This window comes from Rhinoderma darwinii, chromosome 1, assembly GCF_050947455.1.
Source record: "Rhinoderma darwinii isolate aRhiDar2 chromosome 1, aRhiDar2.hap1, whole genome shotgun sequence".
NCBI classification, from domain to species: domain Eukaryota; kingdom Metazoa; phylum Chordata; class Amphibia; order Anura; family Rhinodermatidae; genus Rhinoderma; species Rhinoderma darwinii.
The window spans coordinates 245,064,820-245,092,122 of record NC_134687.1 but is presented as its reverse complement, the minus strand read 5'-3'; the positions used below and the strand labels follow the sequence as shown (position 1 = coordinate 245,092,122).

Here is a 27,303-nt window from a genome sequence, read left to right as displayed (position 1 = left end):
CCTAATTGTACCGACCCGCAGAATAAAGTAAAACTGTAAATTTTAGCGCATAATGAACACCGTAAGAAATAAAGAATTTAAATCGCCAAAATCACTATTTTTTGGTCACCAAAGCTCTAAATAAAATGTAATAAAAAGTGATCAAAAACGTTGTATGTACCAAAACATGGTACCACTAAAAACTACAGCTTGTCCCGCCAAAAATAAGCCGTCACACCGCTCAATCGACCAAAAAATAAAAAAGTTATGGCTCTCAGAATGTGTTGATACAAAACAATAATTTTTTTTTAACAAATAGTTTTTTCTTTGTAGAAGTAGTAAAATATAAAAAAATATATATATATTTGGTATCACCGTAATCGTATTGATCCGCAGAATAAAGTTAAGTTGTCGTTTTTACCGCACGGTGAAAGCGGTAAAAACTAAACCCAAAATGAAATGGAGGAATCACAGTTTTTTCCAATTTCACCCCACAATGAATTTTATTTTCGGTTTCCCAGTACATTATATGGTACATTAAATGGTGTCAATAGAAACTACAACCCTTCCCACAAAAAAATAAGCCCTCACACCGCTCTATTAATGGAAAAATAAAAAAGTTATGGCGTTTGGAAGGTGGGGAGTGAAAAACTAAAATTGAAAAGCAAAAAAGGATCAGTCCTGCAAAGGTTAATTAATTTCTATTAAAAAAAAACAATTATTACCACATGTGGGGTATTGCCATACTCGGGAGAGATTGCGTTACTAATTTAGGGTGACTTTTTCTCCTTTATCCCTTGTGAAAATGAAAAAAATTCAACATTTTAGTGGACAAAAATGTTGATATTCATTTTCACGGCCTAATTCTACTAAATTCTGCAAAAACCCTGTGGGGTATAAATGCTCACTATACCTCTAAAAAAATTCCAAATAGCGCTCCTTCCGTTCTGAGCGCTGCCGTGGGTCTAAACAGCAGTTTATTTCATTTTCACAATCTAACTCCAATAAATATACCAAAATACCTGAGGGGTCAAAATGCTAACTATACCCCTAGATAAATTCCTTGAGGGGTGTAGTTTCCAAAATGGGGTAACTTTTGGGAGTTTCCACTGTTTTGGCACCACAAGACCTCTTCAAACCTGACATGGTGCCTAAAATATAATTTAAAAAAAGCAGACCCCAAAATCCTGTAGGTGCTCCTTTGCTTCTGGGGACTGTGTTTCAGTCCATTAGCACACTAGGGCAACATGTAGGATATTACTAAAAACTGCAGAATCTGGGCAATAAATATTGAGTTGCGTTTCCCTGGAAAAACCTTCTGGCACATTAGTATATGGGAGGGGGGAAACTTTTCAAGCTGGGTGTTGACCATGGTGGCCATTTTGAAGTCGGCCATTTTGTATCCAACTTTAGTTTTTTCAATGGGAAGAGGGTCATGTGACACATCAAACTTATCGAGAATTTCACAAGAAAAACAATGGTGTGCTTGGTTTTAACGTTACTTTATTCTTCCATGAGTTATTTACAAGTTTCTGACCACTTATAAAATGTGTTCAAAGTGCTGCCCATTGTGTTGGATTGTCAATGCAACCCTCTTCTCCCACTCTTCACACACTGATAGCAACACCGCAGAAGAAATGCTAGCACAGGCTTCCAGTAGCCGTAGTTTCAGTTGCTGCACATCTCGTATCTTCACAGCGTAGACAATTGCCTTCAGATGACCCCAAAGATAAAAGTCTAAGGGGGTCAGATCAGGAGACCTAGGGGGCCATTCAACTGGCCCACGACGACCAATCCACTTTCCAGGAAACTGTTCATCTAGGAATGCTCGGACCGGACACCCATAATGTCACCCATAACTTGTAAATAACTCATGAAAGAATAAAGTAACGTTAAAACCAAGCACACCATTGTTTTTCTTGTGAAATTCTCGATAAGTTTGATGTGTCACATGACCCTCTTCCCATTGAAAAAACTAAAATTGGATACAAAATGGCCGACTTCAAAATGGCCGCCATGGTCAACACCCAGCTTGAAAAGTTTCCCCCTTCCATATACTAATGTGCCACAAACAGGAAGTTAATATCACCAACCATTCCCATTTTATTTAGGTGTATCCATATAAATGGCCCACCCTGTATAAGGCCCTCAAAGCCACTTCACAACTAAACTGGTACCTGTAAAAATGGCCTTTTGAAATTTTCTGGAAAATGTGAGAAATTGCTGCTAAAGTTCTAAGCCTTGTAACGTCCTAGAAAAATAAAAGGACGTTCAAAAAACTATGCAAACATAAAGTACACATATTGGAAATGGTAACTAGTGACTATTTTGTGTGGTATTACTAACTGTTTTACAAGCAGATACATTTAAATTGAGAAAAGTGCTAATTTTTAAAAATTTTCTCTAAATTTTGGTGTTTTTCACTAATAAATATTACATTTATCGACCAAAATAAAGTACAATATGTCACGAGAAAACAATCTCAGAATCGCTTGGATAGGTAAAAGCATTCCCAAGTTATTACCACATAAAGTGACACAAGGCCAAAACAGGCTGCATCCTAAAGGCGTTAAATAATATACACATATTTGGTATCATCCCAAACGTAATAACCTGCTCAACAAATGTATAGTGTAATGATAATTGGTGTATGCTAGAAAAAAGAAAAACTGCTTTCTTTCTGCATTTTTGCCAAGTACAACTCGTCCCGAAGAAAAAAAAGTCTTATACAGCTACGTCGAACAAAAAATAAAAAAGTTATGAGCATGGGATGCAAAGAGGCAAAAAATTGCACTGTCCTCGAGGCCAAAATGGACCGTGTCCCTAAGGGGTTAACCCCAATGCTGCCATTATGTGAGGGAAATAATGAGGATCACTTCTTAATGTGAGGCACATTATGAATTTTGAAACTCCATGTGACTCACATTGATGGTACTTAACCCCATCATGTACCTCACAATCATAATGATCAACATTGGGTTAATGTGTGAGGTACATGATAGGGTTAAATACTATTAATGTGAGGCACATGGAGGTTCAAAATTCATAACACCATATGCCTTACGTCAGAAAATGGAAGGACTTTTTATTTTTGTGGGTTTTTTTATTGTTGGCAAAGTATCGTTTTGGTATCGAGAATCGCAACACTACACGAAGTATCGGTATCGAAGACCAAATTCTGGAATAATGACAACCCTATTACATTCTAAATAAATTTGTACTGTGGCTGGTACACAGTATTTTTGGTCGCTATAATCTCTGGTATAAGGCTGCGTTCACACGACCTATTTTCAGGCGTAAACAAGGCGTTTTACGCCTCTAATTACGCCTGAAAACACGCCTCCAATACGTCGGCAAACATCTGCCCATTACTTTCAATGGGTCTTATGATGTACTGTGCCGACGACCTGTCATTTTACGCGTCACTGTCAAAAGACGGCTCGTAAAATAACAGCCTCGTCAAAGAAGTGCAGGACACTTCTTGGGACGTTTTTGGAGCCGTTTTCTCATAGACTCCAATGAAAACAGCTCCAAAAACGGCCGTAAAAAATGCAGCGAAAACGCAGCTAAAAACGCAGCGAAAAACGCGAGTTGCTCAAAAAAACTTCTGAAAATCAGGGGCAGTTTTCCCTTGAAAACAGCTCCGTATTTTGAGACGTTTTTGACTCTACGTGTGAACATACCCTTACAGGGCAAGTAACATTTTACAGGGTGATTCAAAAAGGATGGTGCAAAATTATAGCCTCGGTATTCATAATCAAAAGAACATAACACAAATTTATTAACATGAAAGGACACACTATCTATCCAAGTTTTATCTATAAACTACAAATGTTCATAGTCATTTCCATTGGTGACATGAAGATGTCTAAGCGGTAGTCCAGTTCTGTCCAGACGTGTTTCCGTAAGCCCCAGAGAACTGAATGGTAGTTACGGAAACAGCGTAGCTCGCATGCTATGCTGCTTCTGTAACTGCCATTCAGTACTATAGGAGTTACGGAAACAGCGTAGCTCAGCAAGTTATGCTGTTTCCATAACTCCCGACCATGTAATCAGGATGTGGCCGACAAAAAGCTAGCACGGGGTTTAGGGGGCCCTGTTCTACAGATACGTGTGGGCCCCAGAGGTGGGAACCACATCTATCTTACATTTATGACATATCCTGTGGATATGTCATAAATGTCCCTCGTGAGAAAACCCCTTTAACATGTTCAGGAAGGAGTGGCCAGTGACATTATCCTCAGCAAAAAAGAAGGGACCGTAGACTTTTCTCCTGCTCATTGCACAGAACATGTTTACTTTGGGTGAGTCCCCCTTGTGCTCGATAAGGGCACATGGTTTTTCTGAGCCCCAAATTCTAACGTTGTGGCGATTGACCTTCCCAATGAGGTGAAAGGTAGCCTCATCACTGAATACCAGCCTGTCAGTGAATTCATCCTCTTCCAATCAGCTCTGCAAGTCAATGCAAAAGTCATGGCGTTTCGGTTTGTCGTGTGGTCTGAGTTCCTGAAGAAGATGCTATCTGTATGGATCACAACGAAGACATTTTCGTAAGATACACCATACCGTGGTTTGTGGCACCTGTAGTTCCATACTAGTCAGCCTAGGACTACGCTCGTATAAGACTCGAATCCTGTTCACTATCTCTTCCGAAATCTTTGGGCGGCCCGGACTTTTCCCATGGCATAAACACCCAGTAGTTTCGAATTGCTTCACCCAACGCGAAATGCAGTTTCTATGCGGAGCACATTTACCATATTTATTACGAAAGTTTCGCTGAACTGTCACGATAGACCCCATTCTTGCAAATTCTAACACGCAAAAATCTTTATCTTGCATCGATGTCGCCATCTAATGTCACACTATGTAAGCACATCTCAAATTTGGCTCCTGGAAATGAAAGCTGTGCTGTGATTGGTAGTTATGGGCAACTTAGCCAGTTTTGCTTAGATTTTCATTCACTGGCCATTTACCTTTGCACCATCCTATTTGAATCACCCTGTAAATGCAAACACATTTATCAAAAGTACTAGCATCCAAGCCCTTTTCAAGCTAGTATATGGGCACTGATACGGCTGGTAATATTTTATGGCCACTGTATTATTTGAGTACAGTATGGCACTATTATGTGGGCCTCTTATAGTACTGAGATTTTTTTTTGAAGTATGGCAGTATGTATGGTCCATTGGTAATTAAACCTGTTATCCAATGTTTGTAACACCGCCATTATGAAATATTATTATATAAACCATTGAACTCAGTTCCACAGAAAGCTGTACTGTATGGAGCATCCAGCAATGAATTGCTGCCTATAGAACTGAAGTCCCTAATGTTTTATAGGTTGCGAGTTACAGATGATGTTGAGCCACACTGAATATAAAAAGGGAAAAAGCATATTCCAAATTTGACCAAGTGATATGTCTTTTAATCTAGTGTTAAAGAGGCTCTGTCACCAGATTTTGCAACCCCTATCTGCTATTGCAGCAGATCGGCGCTGCAATGTAGATTACAGTAACGTTTTTATTTTTAAAAAACAAGCATTTTTGGCCAAGTTATGGCCATTTTTGTATTTATGCAAATGAGGCTTGCAAAAGTACAACTGGGCGTGTTGAAAAGTAAAAGTACAAGTGGGCGTGTATTATGTGCGTACATCGGGGCGTTTTTACTTATTTTACTAGCTGGGCGTTCTGACGAGAAGTATCATCCACTTCTCTTCAGAACGCCCAGCTTCTGGCAGATCACGCTGTGACGTCACTTCCCCAGGTCCTGCATCGTGTCAGACGAGCGAGGACACATCGGCACCAGAGGCTACAGTTGATTCTGCAGCAGCATCAGCGTTTGCAGGTAAGTAGCTAAATCGACTTACCTGCAAACGCCGATGCTGCTGCAGAATCATCTGTAGCCTCTGGTGCCGATGTGTCCTCGCTCGTCTGACACGATGCAGGACCTGGGGAAGTGACGTCACAGCGTGATCTGCTAGAAGCTGGGCGTTGTGTAGAGAAGTGGACGATACTTCTCGTCAGAACGCCCAGCTAGTAAAAGAAGTAAAAACGCCCCGATGTACGCACATAATACATGCCCACTTGGACTTTTACTTTTCAACACGCCCACTTGGACTTTTGCAAGCCTCATTTGCATAACTACAAAAATGGTCATAACTTGGCCAAAAATGCTCGTTTTTAAAAAATAAAAATGTAAGGGTATGTTCACACAGCCTATTTATGGACGTAAATCGGGCGTTTTTGCCCCGAATTACGGCCGAAAATAGCGCCTCAATAGCGCTGACAAACATCTGCCCATTGAAAGCAATGGGCAGACGTTTGTCTGTTCACACGAGGCGTATATTTACGCGCCGCTGTTAAAAGACGGCGCGTAAATAGACAACCGCGTCTAAGAAGTGACCTGTCACTTCTTTGGCCGTAATTAGAGCCGTTATTCATTGACTCCAATGAATAGCAGCGCTAATTACGCCCGTAATTGACGCGGCGTTCAAGCGCCTGCACATGCCGGTACGGCTGAAATTACGGGGATGTTTTCAGGCTGAAACATCCCCGTAATTTCAGCCGTAACGGACGCCCTCGTGTGAACATACCCTTACTGTAATCTACATTGCAGCGCCTATCTGCTGCAATAGCAGATAGGGGTTGCAAAATCTGGTGACAGAGCCTCTTTAACTGAAAGCTATATATGGTTTTGACCCTAATACCAAGATCCAGTAATGCTATGACATCCTTGGAGGATCTGCAGCTGATAACAGCTGGCAAGCCACATGTGGCTTCTAAGCCACTGGATGGGTAATTTTATTGAAGAATAGAAAATAAAATACTTGAAACAAAAAATATGCTACTTTTTTTCCATAATATATTCTGCTTAGGCCCCATATACACGACCGTGCCCGTAATCACGGTCTGTGATTACGGGCACGGCCGACTGCGGATGGCCGCGGACAGTCATCCGCATTTATGGGTCATGCTCCCATTATAAAGTATGGGAGCACGATACGTAAAATAAAAAAATAGGACATGTCCTATTTTTTATGTAAACTTTCTGCGGCCCGGACACCTTCCCATAAATACACGGGAAGTCGTCCGTCGGCCATAGAAATGAATGGGTCCGTAACTATGCTCCGTACCCATGCGATCAGCGGCAGGAGCATGGCTGTTATACACAGCCTGGTTCCTGCCCCAACTGTTGGAATCTAAGCGCTCTCCGATTCCAGCAGTTTAACCCATTAGATCAGGGGTGGGCAAACTTTTTGACTCGCGGGCCACAATGGGTTCTAAAATTTGACAGAGGGGCCGGGCCAGGAGCATTTGGAGGGAGTGTTTGGGCCGGATATACTAAAGCATTAAATGTAGTGTGTGCAAACCTCATAGCACAGTAAGAACACTACAACCCAATTTATTAACTGTCTTTCAAATGTGAAAAATAGCCCTTATCAGTTAATAAATTTGTCTCAAGGAATATGCAAGATATGGCATTTACATACTATTTCGCAGATACTGGGAGGAGGAAATGTAAATAGATTAAAATAACATACGCACTGTGATTTATCAAGAAAAAAGTTCTGTTGACTCTGTAAATTAGCTGCCAACCTCTGAGCAGTAGCCGCCCGTTCTTGTGTTGACTGCTTGCTAGCATAGTTTGCATGCTTCGTGGCAAAGTGACGGCTGATATTGTACTCTTTGAAAACCGAAGGGCTTAATGGTGACGTGAAACGAAGTGAAAATTAAAGTGAAATAAAGAGAAATACGCGCCACATTAACCCCTTAATGACCGGGCCATTTTGCACGTTAATGACCAAGGATTATTTTTTGTTTTTTCACGGTCGCATTCCAAGAGTCGTAACTCTTTTTTTATTCCGTCGACATAGCCGTATAAGGGCTTGTTTTTTCCGGGACGAGTTGTATTTTGTAATTGTACCATTTTTAGATGCTTATAACATATTGATTAACTTTTATTAACTTTATTTTAGGAGAGAATTGAAAATAAGCAGCTATTCCAGCATTAATTTTCACGTTATAAATTTACGCCGTTTACTATGCAGCGTAAATAACATGTTAACTTTATTCTATGGGTCGGCACGATTACAGGGATACCAAATGTGTAAAGGTTTTATATGTTTTTTCTACGTTTGCACAATAAAAACCCTTTTAGAAAAAAATTACTTGTTTTTGCATCGCCGCGTTCCAAGAGGCGTAATTTTTTTATTTTTCCGTCGATGTGGCCGTACGTGGGATTGATTTTTGCGGGACAATGTGTAGTTTTCATTAGTACTATTTTGGGGTACATAGGACTTATAGATGAACTTTTATTTTATTTTTTATGGGGGGAATGGGAGAAAAGAGAGAATTTTGCCGTTGTTTTTTGCGTTTTCTTTGGACGCCGTTCATCCGGCGGTTTAATTAATGTGTTTATTTTATTGGTCAAGTTGTTACGATCGCGGGGATACCATATATGTGTATGTGTGATTTGTTTTGACCGTTTTATTAAATAAAACCACTTTTTGGGGCAAAAAAGTAGTTTTATTTGATTTTGACTGTAATTTTTTTTATTTTTTTTTCCACAAACTTTATTTAACGGTTTTACTTTTTTTTTTTTAGTCCCACCAGGGGACTTCACTATGCGATATGCCGATCGCATATATAATGCTTTGGTATACTTCGTATACCAAAGCATTATTGCCTGTCAGTGTAAAACTGACAGGCAACCTGTTAGGTCATGCCTCCGGCATCGCCTAACAGGCAGATGCTGAAGACAGACCTGGGGGTCTTTGTTAGACCCCCGGCTGTCATGGAAACCCGACGTCGACCCGCGATTTGTTTGCGGGGGCGCCGATCGGGAGACAGAGGGAGTTCCCCCCTCTGTCAAACACATTAAATGCCGCTGTCACTGTTGACAGCGGCATTTAATGGGTTAAACTGCCGGAATCGGCGCGCGCTTCGATTCCGGCAGTTGCAGCAGGAGCCAGGCTGTGTATAACAGCCGTGCTCCTGCCGCTGATCGCGTGGGTAAACTGTCAGTACCCGCGCGATCACAGGACGGATATATCCGTCCTCCTGCGCGAACTAGCAGCTGCTGAGGACGGATATATCCGTCCTTCGGCGTTAAGGGGTTAACAACGGTCAATGTGTTTTGAGTGCGCCATCTATTGGGAAAACGTGGGCATTGCAGGGAAAGGGGAAAAAAAAGGAGGTTTTTACTATTATTTGGACAAGTTCGGCGGGCCGGATTAAAAAGCCTAACGGGCCTTATGTGGCCCGCGGGCCGTAGTTTGCCCATGTCTGCATTAGATGCTGCTGTCAATAGCGACAGCGACATCTAATGAGTTTGACAGAGGGAGAGTGCTCCCACTGTCACCCCATCGGCGCCCTCACAAAGAAATCACGGGGTGCTGTTGTGTTTCCATGGCAGCCGGGGGCCTAACAAAGACCAGCAGGCCTGCCGTGGCTATATGCCTATTAGGCCGTGCCAGAGGCATGGCCTAATAGATTGCACTTTAGTTTTAGGCCTGATTTACACGAGCGTGTGCGTTTTGCGCGCGCAAAAAACGCTGCGTTTTGCGCGCGCAAAAGGCACTTGGCAGCTCCGTGTGTCATCCGTGTATGATGCGCGGCTGCGTGATTTTCGCGCAGCCGCCATCATAGAGATGAGGCTAGTCGACGCCCGTCACTGTCCAAGGTGCTGAAAGAGCTAACTGATCGGCAGTAACTCTTTCAGCACCCTCGACAGTGAATGCCGAACACAATATACACCAACCTGTGAATAAAAAAAGACTTTCATACTTACCAAGAACTTCCTGCTTCCCCCAGTCCGGGCTCCCGGCCGTTGCCTTGGTGACGCGTCCCACTCTTGTCATCCGGCCCCACCTCCCAGGATGACGCCGCAGTCCATGAGACCGCTGCAGCCTGTGATTGGCTGCAGCCTGTGCTTGGCCTGTGATTGGCTGCAGCTGTCACTTGGACTTAACTGTCATCCCGGGAGGTCGGACCGGAGTTATCGGTAAGTCAGAACGTCTTTTTTTTTTTACAGGTTCATGGATTTTCGGAGCGGAAGTCACTGTCCATGGTGCTGAACCAGTTTAACGCTTTCAGCACCGTGGACAGTGACTGTCTCCTGACGTCGCGTACCCGAACATTTTTTACCGGTTTCGGTCAAAACGAGTTTGGCCGAACCCGGTGAAGTTCGGTGCGCTCATCTCGAATTTGACACTCCGTTTGGATGTTTGTAAACAGAAAAGCACGTGGTGCTTTTCTGTTTACATTCAGGAGTTTGACAGCTCTTGCGCGAATCACGCAGTTCGCACGGAAGTGCTTCCGTGCGGCATGCGTGGTTTTCACGCACCCATTGACTTCAATGGGTGCGTGAGTGCGCGAAAAACGCACGATTATAGAACATGTCGTGAGTTTTTTTCTGCGCACACGCGCTGAGCGCAATTCACGCATCGTCTAAACTGCCCCATTGACTAATATAGGTGCGTACGACATGCGTGCAAAGCACGCGCGTCGCACGCGCGTATATTACGTTCGTGTAAATGAGGCCTTACACTGACAGGCAATAATGCTTTGGTATACTAAGTATACCAAAGCATTATATCTGAGATCTAAAGATCGCAAAGTGAAGTCCCCTAGTGGGACAAAAAAAAAAGTTAAATATTGAAATAAAGTTTATATTAAAAAAATACGATTACAGTAAAAATGAAACCACTTTTTTCCCCCAAAAAATTGGTTTTATTTAGTAAAAGTGTCAAAACAAATAACACATACACATATATGGTATCACCGTGATCGTAACGACTTCAACAATAAAATGAACACATTAATTAAACCGCTGGATGAACGGCGTCCAAAACAAACGCAAAAAACAACAGCAAAATTCGTTTTTTTCTCCCATTTCCCCAATAAAAAAATAAAATAAACGTTAATCTATAAGTCCTATGTACCCCAAAATAGTACTAATGAAAACTACACCATACCCCGCAAAAAGTATGTCCACATAAGGCCACGTTGTACAGAAAAATAAAAAAGTTACGGCTCTTGGAATGCGGCGATGCAAAAACAATTACATTTTTTCTAAAAGGATTTTCTATTGTGCAAACTTAGGAAAACATATAAAACCTTTACATATTTGGTATCCCCGTAATCGTGCCGACCCATAGAATAAAGGCAACATGTTATTTAGGCTGCATAGTAAACGGCTTAAATTTATAGCGTGAAAATCAATGATGGAATAGCTACTTATTTTCAATTCTCTCCTAAAATAAAGTTAATAAAAGTTAATCGATATATTACATGCATCCAAGAATGGTGCAATTGCAAAATACAACTCGTCCTGCAAAAAACAAGCCCTTATACGGCTATGTCGATGGAAAAAAAATAAGTTACGACTCTTTGAATGCGACCGTGAAAAAACAAGAAATAATCCTTGGTCATTGACGCACAAAATAACCAGGTCATTAAGGGGTTAATGTAGCGTCTGGCCGCACTTAAAACTGCATGATAAAAAAAACGCAGCAAAAAAATCGCATTAACAACACTACAAAAAAAAGCACAAAAACACAGCAAAACTCTGTGTGTGTGAATCCAGCCTAAATCTGGACAAATGTGCAAAATTTGGAATTATCTGTCGGAGTCCATTATCCATTTTGTGCACTCCATTGTTGCAGCCCTAGACTGCTCTGCTTTGGTGAAACCACTAATGATAGAGATGGGGCTCCTGTCCTAATAATCCTTCATCCATGTACATGTTTATGAGGCTAAGTAAATGTAAATGGTTTGAAATGGATATATGAATTAATAAAACTATGATGATTGTATAGTTACATAGAAAAGACCAATCAAGTTTCAGCCTTTTGAAGACTACTTTTAAATGGGACTGAGTTGCAGAACTATACACAGCCACTCGTAGGAACAAGCCACCCCGCCTGTGTAAACAGTGAAGCACCGAAGCCCCATCATTGTGCTGTTCAGTGGGGTTCCCAGGGCTCAGACCGTCAGACCCCCATCGATCAAACGTTCATGGCCTATACTAAGGATCAGTGTTTCATTCCTGGAGCACCCCTTTTTAGATAAGCCAAATCTACCAGTGGTTAATTTACATTTAGGGTATGGGCACGCAGGACATATACGCTGCATAAAAGTAAACAGCATATCCGTCCTGATAGCCTTAGCGAATTCCGTCTGAAAAACTGCACCAAATTGTGGTGCAGTTTTTCGAGCGTAATGTCTGCCGCGGAAATCCTGCAGCAAAAAAAAGAAAAGTTTATACTTACCCCGGCCTCTTTTCTGAGCGTAGCCTGGCCTCCTGGGATGACGCATTAGTCAATGCGACCACCGCAGCCTTTGATTGACTGCAGCAGTTACATGGGATAAAAAGTCATCCCAGGAGGCCAGGCTGCGTTTAGAATAGAGAAATACATCGCTAGGACTATGGCTGGAGGTAGGTATAAGCTTTTCTATTAATTTCAAATAAAAAATAGCTTCTTTTTTTTTCTCACTTGTGATTTTTTGCGGCGGAATTGCATCGTTTCCACTGCAAAAGTTTCAACACATAGCTCTTTGTTCCGGATTTTACCTCCACACTAAATTCAATGGGGAAAATCAGCAACAGGAGAGCAGCGTCTCCTCCGCATAATAAAACAGCACCACATGTCAATTTATGAACGTTTTTTCAGCTGTTTTTTTCCGCTGTGTTTGGATGAGATTTGTTCAAATCCCATCCACTCTGCTGCTACTGTAATAAACTGTGGATTAAGTATTAAGCCGTACACTCGTGATACAAAATGTCACTCACTCAGGAGCACACGGCTCAGTGTTACACGGACGCTGCTTTTCCTGTGTCTTCTCCTGCGTGTCACACATGTCATCAGACACAGCAGATCCATCTGACAGTTTTTTGCAAACAACATTCTGCATTTGCACCCCTGAACAGAAAAACAATATTGGAAATATGTATTAAACGAGAACATATGGCTTTTCTTTCTTAATATGAATTAGTTCTTTATCATACCTCCAGCACATAGAGCAGAGCATTTAGTCCATGGTGTGAGATGCCAGCTATACCCACTCTGTGTATGTCTATTGATAGGGGCATTAAACTTGTAGCGAATACCAGATACCTCTTCTCTCATCATAACCTGTAAGAAATATGGTTAAGCTGGTGCACAGGGCTAAAAGTGGCTCATAGTTGCATTTTAGAGTATGTTCACATGCGCCAAATTTACTGCAGGTTACTCTGCGACTGAAAATCAGTTCCATACATGTGAATGTGTTTGTTTCTGCAGCATGTGCATGGATTTCTGCAAGTTTCATTCAGATAAATAGAACAGTTGCAGAAATATCTGCAACAAATCTGCCAATTGTCAACATACTATACCTTAGGATATATTCACATGTGGCGTATTTTTGGCCCCAGCACTTCCTGGTTACGGGACGGGCTCCTTAGACGTTACGGACACATGGTACACTCAGTGTACCATGTGATCGTGACGTCAGGGGAGGGGCGTTCCAGCCAGCGTGGAAGAGCGGGTTTGGAAGATCCTGGAAGACTCCAGGTGAGCTGCAGTGGGGGCCTGTAATGTACTCTATAGTGCAGTCTGTGTTTGCGGTGGAGGAAAGGGGGGCCGTTAAATTACAGTCCCCTCTTCTCCTCACTCCACAGCAAACTGCACAATACAGTACATTACAAACTGGGGGGGTCGCGTGAGGACCACCGGGGGTCGCGAGTCACTCACCGAGGCCCCGGTTCCATTCAATGCTGGAACAAGGACCTGACGGCTCATTGCTCCAGCATTCTCTGTGCCCTGAGCCATGAGTGGCTTGACGCAGCCAGGCGCAATGTAGTGACGTCATCGCGCCAGTCTGAGTCGAGTGAATCATAGCACAGACCAAAGGAGGAGAAGGATCCTCCACCCTGTGCGGGAACGGGGATAGGTAAATCATTTTATTATTTTTCTATTATGCACATATGGGGGCATTATACTGTATGGGGGGGCGATATTGCGGGGTTGGGGCATTATACTGTATGGGGAGCTGATATGGGGGGCATTATACTGTATGAGGGGCTGATATGGCAGGGGCATTATACTGTATGGCGGGCTGTTATGGTGGGGGGCATTATACGGTATGGGGGGCCAATATTGCATGGTTGAGGCATTATACTGTATGGGGAGCTGAAATGGGGGACATTATACTGTTTGGGGGGCTGATATGGCGGGGAATTATACTGTATGGGGAGCTAATATGGGGGCATTATACTGTATGGGGAGCTAATAAGAAGGGCATTATACTGTATGGGGAGCTAATATTGGGGGCATTATGCTGTGTGGGGCAGCTATGGGGGGAATTATACTGTATGGGACAGTTATGGGGGCATTATACTGTATGGGGCAGCTATGGGGGCATTATACTGCATGGGGGGCATTATACTGTGTGAGGGCAGCTATGGGGACATTATACCATATGGGGCAGCTATGGGGAGCATTATACTGTGTGGGGGCAGCTATGGGAGCATTATACTGTGGGGGGCAGCCATGGGGAGCATTATACTGTGTGTGGGAAGCTATGGGAGTATTATACTTTGGGGGGGCAGCCACGGGGAGCATTATACTGTGGCGGGGGCAGCTATAGGGAGCATTATACTGTGGGGACATCCATGGGGGCTGCTGGGCAAGGCGGCTGGGCATAGGCGTGCGAAAAGGGTCTGGTGGTGTTGGGGTGGGGTAGCGAGGCCTAATCTGAATTCTTGCACCAGGGCCCATGTGTCTTTAGCTATACCCCGGTCTTCATGTTTTACATATGCCGCATGCTTTAAAATATGCCACATGGGAATCTAGGCTTACCATTAACGTATATGGAAGACTAGAACTTCAGTATCAAGTTTTACAACTTATTACAAAACTTTTCACACATTTAACAGCTATGTTTGGATTGAATACATAATAACTTCTTACCATAAGAACTAGTGTTGCATTAGTGGGCCCTAAAGCTTCAAGTGACTCTGGTTCATCCTGAGGTCTTCTATAGTGGAACATGGTCCCAGCAGCATCAAATTTCTTTGGTGTGTCAGGTGGTAGCTTGCCATTAATAAAGTATTCCCCCACATCTTCTGCTTTTAGAGCTACAAAACAGAAACATATACAATTGTCTCCAGCAGCTAAATAAAACCAGGTGTATGATTAATGACATCACAGGGATTCCCTATCCAGAGTGGGCTCAGAGAAATGCAGTGAAGACACGATCTGTATCTTCTCTGCATGTCTGTGTATACATATTACTGGTAAGGCTTCGTTCACATCTGCGTCATTGTTCCGTTCTGACATTCCGTCTGAGCTTTTCGTCAGAACGGGACCCTGACTGAAACTAACAGAAACCATAGGTTTCCGTTTCCATCACCATTGATTTCAATAGTGACGGATACATTGCCAATGGTTTTTGTTTGTCTTAGTTGTGCAAGCGTTCCGTCGTTTTGACGGAATGAATACCGTAGTCGACTACGCTTCATTCTGTCAAAACGATGGTAGCGGATCCGTAACCATTGAAATTAAACTATGGTTTCCATTTGTTTCAGTCATGGCTCCATTCTGACGGAAAGCTCTGACGGAACATCAGAATAGAGCCCTGACGGATATGTGAGCCTGATGGTATGTTCACACGCTTAACAAAAAACGTCTGAAAATACGGAGCCGTTTTCAGAGCAAACAGCCTCTGATTTTCAGGCGTTTTTGAAGCTGAAAATAAAGCTTCTTTTAATTTGGAGCTTAACACAGAGTTATTTGACGAGTTTTTTGATGCGGAAACCGCGCCAAAAAACTCGTCAAAAACGTCTCCCAAAAAAATACCTCCCGTTGATTTCAATGTGAGGTGGGGGCGGTTTTGTCACGCGAGCGGTAAAACCGTCTTGCGGGAGAAAGAATCGACATGTCCTATCTTCGGGCGTTTCCGCCTCTGACCTCCCATTGACTTCAATGGGAGACAGAGAAAGCGTATTTCGTGACGATTTATGCCCGCGGATCTCAATGGCCGCGGGGCGAAAAACGCACCGAAATTCGGCGTGCAGGGAGAGGAAAATCTGCCTCAAACTTCCAAACAGAATTTTGATGCAGAAACTCCTGCAAAAAACTCTGTGTGAACATAGCCTTAAAGAGGCTCTGTCACCAGATTTTGCAACCCCTATCTGCTATTGCAGCAGATAGGCGCTGCAATGTAGATTACAGTAACGTTTTTATTTTAAAAAAACGAGCATTTTTGGCCAAGTTATGACCATTTTTGTAGTTATGCAAATGAGGCTTGCAAAAGTCCAAGTGGGTGTGTTTAAAAGTACAAGTCCAAGTGGGTGTGTATTATGTGCGTACATCGGGGCGTTTTTAATACTTTCACTAGCTGGGCGCTCTGATGAGAAGTAACATCCTCTTCTCTTCAGAACGCCCAGCTTGTGACAGTGCAGATCTGTGACGTCACTCACAGGTCCTGCATCGTGACGGCCACATCGGCAGCAGAGGCTACAGTTGATTCTGCAGCAGCATCAGCGTTTGCAGGTAAGATAGACTTACCTGCAAACGCTGATGCTGCTGCAGAATCAACTGTAGCCTCTGGTGCCGATGTGGCCGTCACGATGCAGGACCTGTGAGTGACGTCACAGATCTGCACTGTCACAAGCTGGGCGTTCTGAAGAGAAGAGGATGTTACTTCTCATCAGAGCGCCCAGCTAGTGAAAGTATTAAAAACGCCCCGATGTACGCACATAATACACACCCACTTGGACTTGTACTTTTAAACACACCCACTTGGACTTTTGCAAGCCTCATTTGCATAATTACAAAAATGGTCATAACTTGGCCAAAAATGCTCGTTTTTTTAAAATAAAAACGTTACTGTAATCTACATTGCAGCGCCTATCTGCTGCAATAGCAGATAGGGGTTGCAAAATCTGGTGACAGAGCCTCTTTAAGAGGGTTCTTTTGAGGCGTTTTTTGAGGCTTTTTTCATAGTGTTCAATGGAAAATCAGTACCAAAAAACGCCCCAAGAAGTGACATGCTACTTCTTTTTACGGAGTGTCTTTTTACGCTCCGTTTTTTAAAACAGAGGCGTAAAAAGACGCCCTGTATGAACTAAGGCCCTGTTCACAGTGAGTTTTTTTACACGTTTTTTGACGTGGAAACCGTGTCTGAAACCGCGCCAAAAAACGTCAGAAAATGCCTCCGCAAGGCGGAGGCGTTTTTTTACCGTGAGCGGAAAAACCGTCTCGCGGTAAAAAGAAGGGACATGCCCTATCTTCGGGCGTTAAAGCCTCTGACCTCCCATTGACATCAATGGGACGCAGAGAAAGCGTATTTCGCTGCGTTTTTTGCCCGTAGCACTCAATGGGTGCGAGCGAAAAACGCAGCGAAAATCGCGGCAAACGGCGTGCAGGCAGGTCAAAATCTGCCTCAAAATCCCAAACGGAATTTTGAGGCAGAATATTCCTCCTGCAAAAAACTCTGTGTGAACAGGGCCTTAATGCTGTTTTTCCCTATTGATTTCAATGGGCAGATGTTTGTAGGCATTCAGCTTCCGTTTCTTCAGGCGTTTTTCAAGGCGTAAACGCCCCGAAATGCACCTGAAAACACTGGAGTGAATGAAAAGCGGCTCCAAAAACGTCTTTGACGCGGACGTCTTTTGACAGCGACGCGGAAAATTACACCTCGTGGGAACAGAACATCATAAAACCCATTGAAAGCAATGGGCAGATGTTTGTAGGCGTAAAGGAGCTGTTTTTTCAGGCGTAATTCGAGGTGTAAAACGCCCAAATTACGTCTGAAAACAGTGCATGTGAACATGCCCTTAGGGTATGTTCACACGCTTAACAAAAAACGTCTGAAAATACGGAGCTGTTTTCAGGTTTTTTAACTGTTCGCGTTTTTCGCTGCGTTTTTTACGGCCGAATTACGTCTGAAAACACTGCGTGTGAACATACCCTGAGATCACTCTTATCAGTGATCTGTATATGGGGACAGCAGGAAACAAACAGATCAGTTGTTCCCTACATATGCCCCCATAGTTAAAAAAGATAATTTGTAAAAATTAACTATAGTAGTTTGCAAAATAAATAAATAAATGAAATGAGAAAAAATAATATTAAAAAAACCTAAAATTAAAAAAAAAAAACCTCAGGTGCTCAGGCATTAATATAGTCTTGTCATGCAGAATGCACGTTACCCCAAACATATAATAATTGCCTTGGGCCACAAATTTTTGTCTGCTCTACACCGGCCATATTTGCATTTGCACCTTCACTTAAAAAATACTGTACCTGGATGATTATCATATATGTTCAGTAGCTGAAGCTAATGGGAAGACATACATAAAATAGAGTCTCTATTCTCGCCGCTATAGCGACAGTATGCATTACCCAATATATACATATTTGGCATTACGTCTGTGCAACGCGCCTCGCCCGGACTTATGTTAGTCAATGGGGCCGTTCAGACAGTCCGTGAGTTTCACGCAGTGTGTGTCCGCTGCGTAAAACTCACGACATGTCCTATATTTGTGCGTTTTTCGCGCATCACGCACCCATTGAAGTCAATGGGTGCGTGAAAATCACGCGCACTACACGGAAGCACTTCCATGTGACGCGCGTGATTCGCGCTACGGTAGTCAAAACTATGAATGAAAACAGAAAAGCACCACGTGCTTTTCGGTTTACAAACATACAAATAGTGTCATAATGATGGCGGCTGCGCGAAAATCACGCAGCCACGCATCATACGCTACTGACACACGGAGCTGTTAAGTACCTTTTGCGCACGCAAAACGCACACGCTCGTGTGAATCCGGCTTTAGAATGATTTATTCAACAAGCTACCTTAAAACAGAACGTGACCGCCTTTTTCTCTAAATAAGGCCTACAAATGCAATATTATCAGCTCCAATTTTAAATAATAAGAAAGCTCTATATTTCCCGCAAAAAAAGAACCAAAAATGTTACACAATAGAAATAAAAAATATTACTTTAAGGGCTCGTTTACACGAGCGTGTGCGTTATGCGCACGCAAAAAATGCGGCGTTTTGCGTGCGCAAAAGGCACTTAACAGCTGCATGTGTCATCAGCATATGGTGCGCGGTTGCGTCATTTTCGCGCAGCCACCATCATTATGACACTCCGTTTGGATGTTTGTTAACAGAAAAGCACGTGGTGCTTTTCTGTTTACATTCAAAGTTTGACAGCTGTTGCGCGAATCACGCTCGTGCTTCCATGTGACATGCGTGATTTTCACGCACCCATTGACTTTGCACAAATATAGGACATGTCGTTAGTTTTTTGCAGCGGACTCACGTTGCGCAAAAATCACGGACTGTCTGCACTGCCCCATAGACTAACACAGGTCCGTACAACATGCATGAAAATCACGGACGCACGGACGTATATCACGCTCGTGTAAACGAGCCCTAAGGCTAGAGACACACACAGCGTAAACAATATAAGGCAGCCTGGCCATGTCTGACAATACATCTGTATCATCCGTATAATCTTACATACTAAACAATAAGGCCTTGTTCACACGGCGCTTCTTCGACACGTTTTCTGATGCGGTTTACGCACCGAAAAACGTGTCAAGAAATTTCACGTCCTTTTTTTTAGTGCTGTGTGAACATACCCTACGGCCTAATATCACCTTGTTTTAAAGTAACTAAATACTTTATTAAATGACTGGCATTATCGTTATTCTAGCAATAGCTTAGTTCAGGGCTTCTGAACAATGAAATATTGGTAACTGTCTACAGTATATATTTATTCTACTTACCCAGAAAGTTTTGTGATATATTGAGATGACGAATGTCAATGTGAACAGAACCTTTGGGAATCCAGACTACCTCCTCATATCCTTGAGAAATGGGGGAGGGAGAGAGGGGGAATAAGCTGTAAGAGAGATGTTGGACATACCACTCAATCATGTAAACACATCGCTCACATCCACGCAGCAGGAGTTTTCTCACACTTTCATACCACAAATACAGAAATGAATATATGCATGCATTCGACTAGCTCTGAAATATTTAAGACGGCTATTGTTAATTATATGGTCTCATCTAGAATTGTTTCTGTAGAAAATTCACTGTATACAAATCTTAGTCTGAAATGCAACAAACTGTTCTTTGCCCCCAACAACTGCCAATGGAGGAGAATTGAGAGACTGACATACACATTAGATAATCAATCAACCGACTATTTAATGTGTATGGGGGTCTCCCGAATCTCCCCAGATGACATAAGTCGGGGAGAAAAAACAATTGGTCAACTTTGTTAGCAAACATGCCAGATCCTTTGTTCCTCCAAGAGTTAAGCCGCTGCCAATCACCTCTTAGTCCTCTCTCCCATTAAAATAAACATGCATGCTTGGCTGAGCGTACATGTTTATGGTAGAGTCGGGAGCAATAGATTGTTTATCCAACAGCTAGTGTATGGCCAGACTCAAAGCCCTGTTCGATCTGTGAATTTTTCACGCTGATTCTATTTTCCACATCGGAATCAGTGTGAAAAATGCTTGTAAAAAGTCTCTTATTATCCTTAATGGGAAACCGACCTATTGTTTATATGGGGTAGAATTTCCAGCGAGAGAAATTATAATCCACCCCGCTGAAAGAAAATAATTGATGTCACATTTCAAAAAAGAAGCAAAAACAGCGTTGGGTAGTTACTTGCAGATTATTCCCATTGAATGGGGCTAATCTGCTTGCAGAAATGTGACTGGTTTTATTGCAAAAACTGCGGCAGAAATCCAAGGGTCAAATGTCTCAATGTGGTGTCAAATGTGGCGGCACATGGCATGCGCACCAGAATTCTGCCTCAATTTGAGTCAGAATTCGGGCGCATTTTTAATAGTGAGGGTATGTTCACACGGCCTATTTACGGACGTAATTCGGGCGTTTTTGCCCCGAATTACGTCCGAAAATAGCGCCTCAATAGCGCTGACAAACATCTGCCCAATGAAAGCAATGGGCAGACGTTTGTCTGTTCACACGAGGCGTAATTTACGCGCCGCTGTCAAAAGACGGCGCGTAAATAGACGCCCGCGTCAAAGAAGTGACCTGTCACTTCTTTGGCCGTAATTGGAGCCGTTATTCATTGACTCCAATGAATAGCAGCGCTAATTACGCCCGTAATTGACGCGGCGTTCAAGCGCCTGCACATGCCGTTACGGCTGATTTTACGGGGATGTTTTCAGGCTGAAACATCCCCGTAATTTCAGCCGTTACGGACGCCCTCGTGTGAACATACCCTAAGTCTGCACATTCTCTTTAATGTAACTTGTCAATATCTGACCCCAGAAAACTCGAAAAACTAGATGCAACCATCTGTAGACAGTCCTGTACTTGAATATTGATTCTCCTTGTGCAAGTTATCTCTTCTCCAAGAAAATTGTGCAAACTATTTCTTCTCCAAAAGAAAGAAACCTATCTCCTTAAAGGTATGTTTAAATTTATTTTCTTTGCATTTTAGTATATTATGGTATTATCGCACTGGCTAGGGGTTACATTGTAGTGATGATGTAAATGCATGTAAGATGTTACTTAAGCCTTATTCACACGAACGTGTTATACGTCCGTGCCACGCGCGGACTTATGTTAATGTATGGGGCCGTTCAGACTGTCAGTGAATTTCACGCAGCGTATGTGCGCTGCGTAAAACTCACGACATGTCCTATATTTGGCCGTGTTTCGCGCAGCACGCACCCATTGAAGTCAATGGGTGCATGCAAATCGCGCACGGCACACAGAAGCACTTCCGGGTGCCACGCATGATGCGCTCTACAGTAGTAAAATAAATTAATGAAAACAGAAAAGAACCACGTGCTTTTCTGTTTGTAAACATAAAACCAGAGTGTCATAATGATGCCGGCTGTGCGAAAATCACGCAGCCACGCACCATATGCTGATGCCACACGGACCTTTTGCGCGCGCAAAACGCAGCATTTTTTGCGTGCGCAAAACGGACATGTCCGTGTGAATAAGGCCTTAATCTGTTTCTTTGGGTAAACAGCAGATGCTGACCAGGGCAAAACCACAGGAAAAATTAAGTTTGAATGCCTTTTTTTTTGCCACTGTTCCTCTAGTCTGTGTGAACAATCCTTGATGCCACCTATTTGTGTCGACTATTGGAGGGTATAAGAATTGAAGTGTTATATGGCCCCATTGACTGATTTCTCACCTGTCTCATGTAGTGACTGGTTGAAGATTCCCTCAATCGTCTCACATGTATTTCCATCACCACCACACACTCGACATTTGTCTTCCTTGGAATCAGATCCCAAAATCCGATCACAGCCCACATGCTAATGGTAAAAAATAAATAAAATCAAGTGCATTCCATGATGTAGATTATAATTATATATTTTTATAATTTCTCTAAATCTTTTATATGGATTTTTTGCTATAATTTTTGGGCGGCACTTCACAAAATATGTATGGTACTAGAGAATTATGGGCTGAACTCATCAGATGTGGTGTGTGGGTGTTGAATAATATGAGTTTACCTCCAAGTTTATAGAAAATCTATGTCCACCTTCGCAACTAATTATTTTATTTTTATACCGCCAATGGATCTTAGGGTGTGTTAACATCAGCGTCACCCTTCAGTTCATGGGTTCCGTTAGACTTTTCCATCGCAAGAACCCATGAACGAAAAGTCACACAGAAACCATAGCTTCAGTTTGCATTACCCTTGATTTCAATGGCAAAACTTCAGTTGCAAATTATTTTTGTTTGTCTCCGCTCCGTAAGGTTCCTGTTTTTTAGTCGACTACACTATTGTTTCTGCTAAAAAAAACAGAAACCTTACAGAACGGAAACAAACAGAAACCAATTGCAACGGAAACATTACCTTTCAAATCAATGGTAAGGCTGGGTTCACACGAGCACATTAACGTCCGTAATGGACGGACGTATTTCAGGCGGAAGTCCCGGACCGAACTCAGTGCAGGGAGCCGGGCTCCTAGCATCATAGTTATGTACGATGCTAGGAGTCCCTGCCTCTCTGCAGGACAACTGTCCCGTACTGTAATCATGTTTTCAGTACAGGACAGTAGTTCCACGGAGAGGCAGGGACTCCTAGCATCGTACATAACTATGATGCTAGGAGCCCGGCTCCCTGCACTGAGTTCGGTCCGGGACTTCCGCCTGAAATACGTCCGTCCATTACGGACGTTAATGTGCTCGTGTGAACCCAGCCTAATGCAAAGGGAAGCCATGGTTTCAGTGTGACTTTCCGTTCCTGGGTTCCTCCGATGGAAAGGTCTAACGGAACCCATAAACGGAAGGGTGATGCTGATGTGAACAGGCCCTTAGGGTAAGGCTGGGTTCACACGACCTATTTTCAGACGTAATGGAGGCGTTTTACGCCTCTAATTACGTCTGAAAAAACGGCTCCAATACGTTGGCAAACATCTGCCCATTACTTTCAATGGGCTTTACGATGTTCTGTGCCGATGACCTGTCATTTTACGCGTTGCTGTCAAAAGACGGCGCGTAAAATTACAGCCTCGACAAAAGTGCAGGACACTTCTTGGGACGTAATTGGAGCCGTTTTTCATTGACTCCAATGAAGAACAGCTCCAAATTACGTCCGTAAAAGACGCCCCGCAAAACGCGAGTACACGCAATTACGTCTGAAATTCAGGAGCTGTTTTCTCCTGAAAACAGCTCCGTAATTTCAGACGTAATTGCAGTTATCGTGTGCACATACCCTAATATTTTATTAAAAGCAACAAAAAGTACAGGAATGTAGCAATATTGCAACATCATAAATGGACAAAACAGAAGAAATAATCACCGTACTATAACTAAACGTTATACAATTTTATAAAGAAATAATGACACCAATATTTGTCACTCAAGCCCATGTCACTATCAGCTAGTTCCTCCATTCTACATATCCCAAAGAACTCACTATGCCATTCAGTAATAGTAGGAGGGCAGCTAGATTTCCAGTGTCTAGGTATAACCTGTCGAGATGCTTTAATGAAGAAACAAAGGAGACCCCTTTTAAGGAAAGAAATGAAACAAGGATAAATAGAAAGAAGGATCATATCCCCTTAGGCTGGGTTCACACAACCTATTGTCAGACGTAATGGAGGCGTTTTACGCCTCGAATTACGTCTGAAAAAACGGCTCCAATACGTCGGCAAACATCTGCCCATTACTTTCAATGGGCTTTACGATGTACTGTGAAGACGACGACGCGTAAAATTACGATGGCGCGTAAAATTGCAGCCTCGTCAAAAGAAGTACAGGACACTTCTTGGGACGTAATTGGAGCCGTTTTTCATTGACTCCAATGATGAACAGCTCCAAATTACGTCCGTAAAAGACGCCCCTCAAAACGCGAGTACATGCAATTACGTCTGAAATTCAGGAGCTGTTTTTTCCTGAAAACAGCTCTGTAATTTCAGACGTAATTACAGTTATCGTGTGCACATACCCTTAGTTGAAAAATGAAGCAACTTTGTAAACAGTTTTCTTTAAAAAATTTGTGTCTATAGCTTCTATGTGGATCTATGTGTCTTCATGGTATGGCCATGATCAGACGTGGCAGAATTTTTCTGCTGCAAATGTTGGTGCAGATTCGGGGCAATTACGCAACGAATCTGCACCAACATTTGCATATTTGACAGGTAATTCAGACGTTGCAGATATCACAGCAGACTTGCCACAGATTTCAGTTTTTGCATTGCAAAGGCTGAAATCCGCAGTGAAATTCCGCTTCGGGCATGACCACACGTGGCGGATTTCCTCCGCAACTGTTCCTTCTGCTGCGGATCTGCACAAAATGTGCAGTAAATTGATGCGGACTAGCTGCTGCGGACTGCGGTAAAAGTACTTCCCTTCTCCCTATCAGTGCAGGATAGAGAGAAGGGACAGCACTTTCCCTTGTGAAAGTCAAAGAAATTCATACTTACCGGCCGTTGTCTTGGTGACGCGTCCCTCCTTCGGCATCCAGCCCGACCTCCCTGGATGACGCGGCAGTCCATGTGACCGCTGCAGCCTGTTATTAGCCTGTGATTGGCTGCAGCCGTCACTTAGACTGAAATGTCATCCTGGGAGGCCGGACTGGAGACAGAAGCAGGGAGTTCTCGGTAAGTATGAACTTCATTTTTTTTTACAGATAGATGTATATTGGGATCGGTAGTCACTGTCCCGGGTGCAGAAACAGTTACTGCCGATCGCTTAACTCTTTCAGCACCCTGGACAGTGACTATTTACTGACGTCGCCTAGCAACGCTCCCGTCATTACGGGAGCCCCATTGACTTCCTCAGTCTGGCTGTAGACCTAGAAATACATAGGTCCAGCCAGAATGAAGAAATGTCAAGTTAAAAAAGCAAGACGGATCCGCAGCACACATAACATGTGCATGACAGCTGCGGACTTCATTGCGGAAATTAGAATCTCCATTGAAGTCAATGGAGAAATTCCGCCATGAGTCCGCCACTGCTCCGCAACAGACAGAGCATGCTGCGGACACCAAATTCCGCTCCGCAGCCTATGCTCCGCAGCGGAATTTTACGCCTCGTCTAAACGAACACTGCTAAATTAAAGTGTAAGTCAATGGACAAACGGCTCCGCTGCGGATTAACGCTGCGGAGTGTCCGCAGCGGAATTTAAGTGAAATTCCGCCACTTGTGAACCCAGCCTTCTTCTCCACAACATAATGTGCATGCTGCAGAGGGGAAATTCTGCACCGCAGCCTAAATTCTGCACAGTTATTTTCCGCAACGACTGAACTAAGTTTCCTAGGGATGTATAGAAACAAATGTAAAATTGTAAATGTAAAATACTGTCCGCAGTGGAATTCCACAGCAATTCCGCCACATCTGAATGTGCCCTAAGGGTATGTTCACACAGCTTATTTTCGGTAGTTTTTCCAGGCCGTAAACGGCTGAAAAATGGCCAAAGAATCAGAAGCAGAACACCTCCAAACATCTGTCATTTGATTTCAATGGGAAAAACGGCGTTCTGTTCCGACGGGGCGTTTTTTCAAAACGGCCGCGTAAAAAAACGCCCACGAAACCTGTCTTCTACTTCTTGTAAACTTACCGAATCTACACCGCGTTCCAAATTATTATGCAAATGTTATTTTTCGCTTATTTTCCTAAATAGTCGATGCAAATGACAGTCAGTACAATCTTCAAGACATCAACCGTTGGAGTATAATGCAAATTTTATTGAACAAATCTCCTAATGATAACAGTTTTTTTTTAGAAGTAAAAAACTCAAAATGCACTGTTTCAAATTATTATGCACAACAGAGATCAAAACATTTTAAAGGTTGTAAAGAGAACTAAAATGGTAATTTGTTGAATTTGCAGCATCAGGAGGTCATATTTACAGAAATCAAAAGCTCTTTCAATAAAAAAAAACTTAACAGGCCAAGTTACATGTTAACATAGGACCCCTTCTTTGATATCACCTTCACAATTCTTGCATCCATTGAATTTGTGAGTATTTGGACAGTTTCTGCTTGAATATCTTTGCAGGATGTCAGAATAGCCTCCCGGAGCTTCTGTTTTGATGTGAACTGCCTCCCACCTTCATAGATATTTTGCTTGAGGATGCTCGAAAGGTTCTCAATAGGGTTGAGGTCAGGGGAACATGGGGGCCACACCATGAGTTTCTCTCCTTTTATGCCCATAGCAGCCAATGACACAGAGGTATTCTTTGCAGCATGAGATGGTGCATTGTCATGCATGAAGATAATTTTGCTACGGAAGGAAAGTACCACGGAAGAAAGTGGTCAGTCATAAACTCTACGTACTTTTCAGAGGTCATTTTCACACCGTTAGGGACCCAAAAGGGGCCTACCAGCTCTCTCCCCATGATTCCATGCCAAAACATGACTCCGCCACCTCCTTGCTGATGTCGCAGCCTTGTTGGGACTTGGTGGCCCTTCACCAACCATCCACTACTCCAATCCATCTGGACCATCCAGGGTTGCATGGCACTCATCAGTAAACAACACGGTTTGAAAATTAGTCTTCATGTATTTCTGAGCCCACTGCAACCGTTTCTGCTTGTGAGCATTGTTTAGGGGTGGCCAAATAATAGCTTTATGCACACTTGCAAACCTCTGGAGGATCCTACACCTTGAGGTTCGCGGGACTCCAGAGTCACCAGCGGCTTCAAATACCTGTTTGCTGCTTTGCAATGGCATTTTAGCAGCTGCTCTCCTGATCCTATTAATTTGTCTGGCAGAAACCTTCCTCATTATGCCTTTATTTGAACGAACCCATCTGTGCTCTGAATCAGCCACAAATCTTTTCACAGTACGATGATCACACCTAAGTTTTCTT

The 27,303-nt window shown here is 43.0% G+C and overlaps 1 protein-coding gene across 1 annotated transcript in view; it reads right to left on the bottom strand.

Moving 5' to 3' along the window:
* Window positions 1-27,303, bottom strand: part of ADAMTS10 (ADAM metallopeptidase with thrombospondin type 1 motif 10) — a 132,753-nt gene that overhangs the window by 23,977 nt on the left and 81,473 nt on the right. Inside the window, exons 17-21 of the mRNA XM_075850091.1 lie at window positions 22,169-22,292; window positions 19,764-19,844; window positions 14,930-15,096; window positions 12,988-13,114; window positions 12,772-12,901 (exon numbers count right to left, since the gene is read on the bottom strand). Coding sequence (XP_075706206.1) covers window positions 12,772-12,901; window positions 12,988-13,114; window positions 14,930-15,096; window positions 19,764-19,844; window positions 22,169-22,292 — 629 coding nt within the window. The remainder of the gene's footprint in view (window positions 1-12,771; window positions 12,902-12,987; window positions 13,115-14,929; window positions 15,097-19,763; window positions 19,845-22,168; window positions 22,293-27,303) is intronic.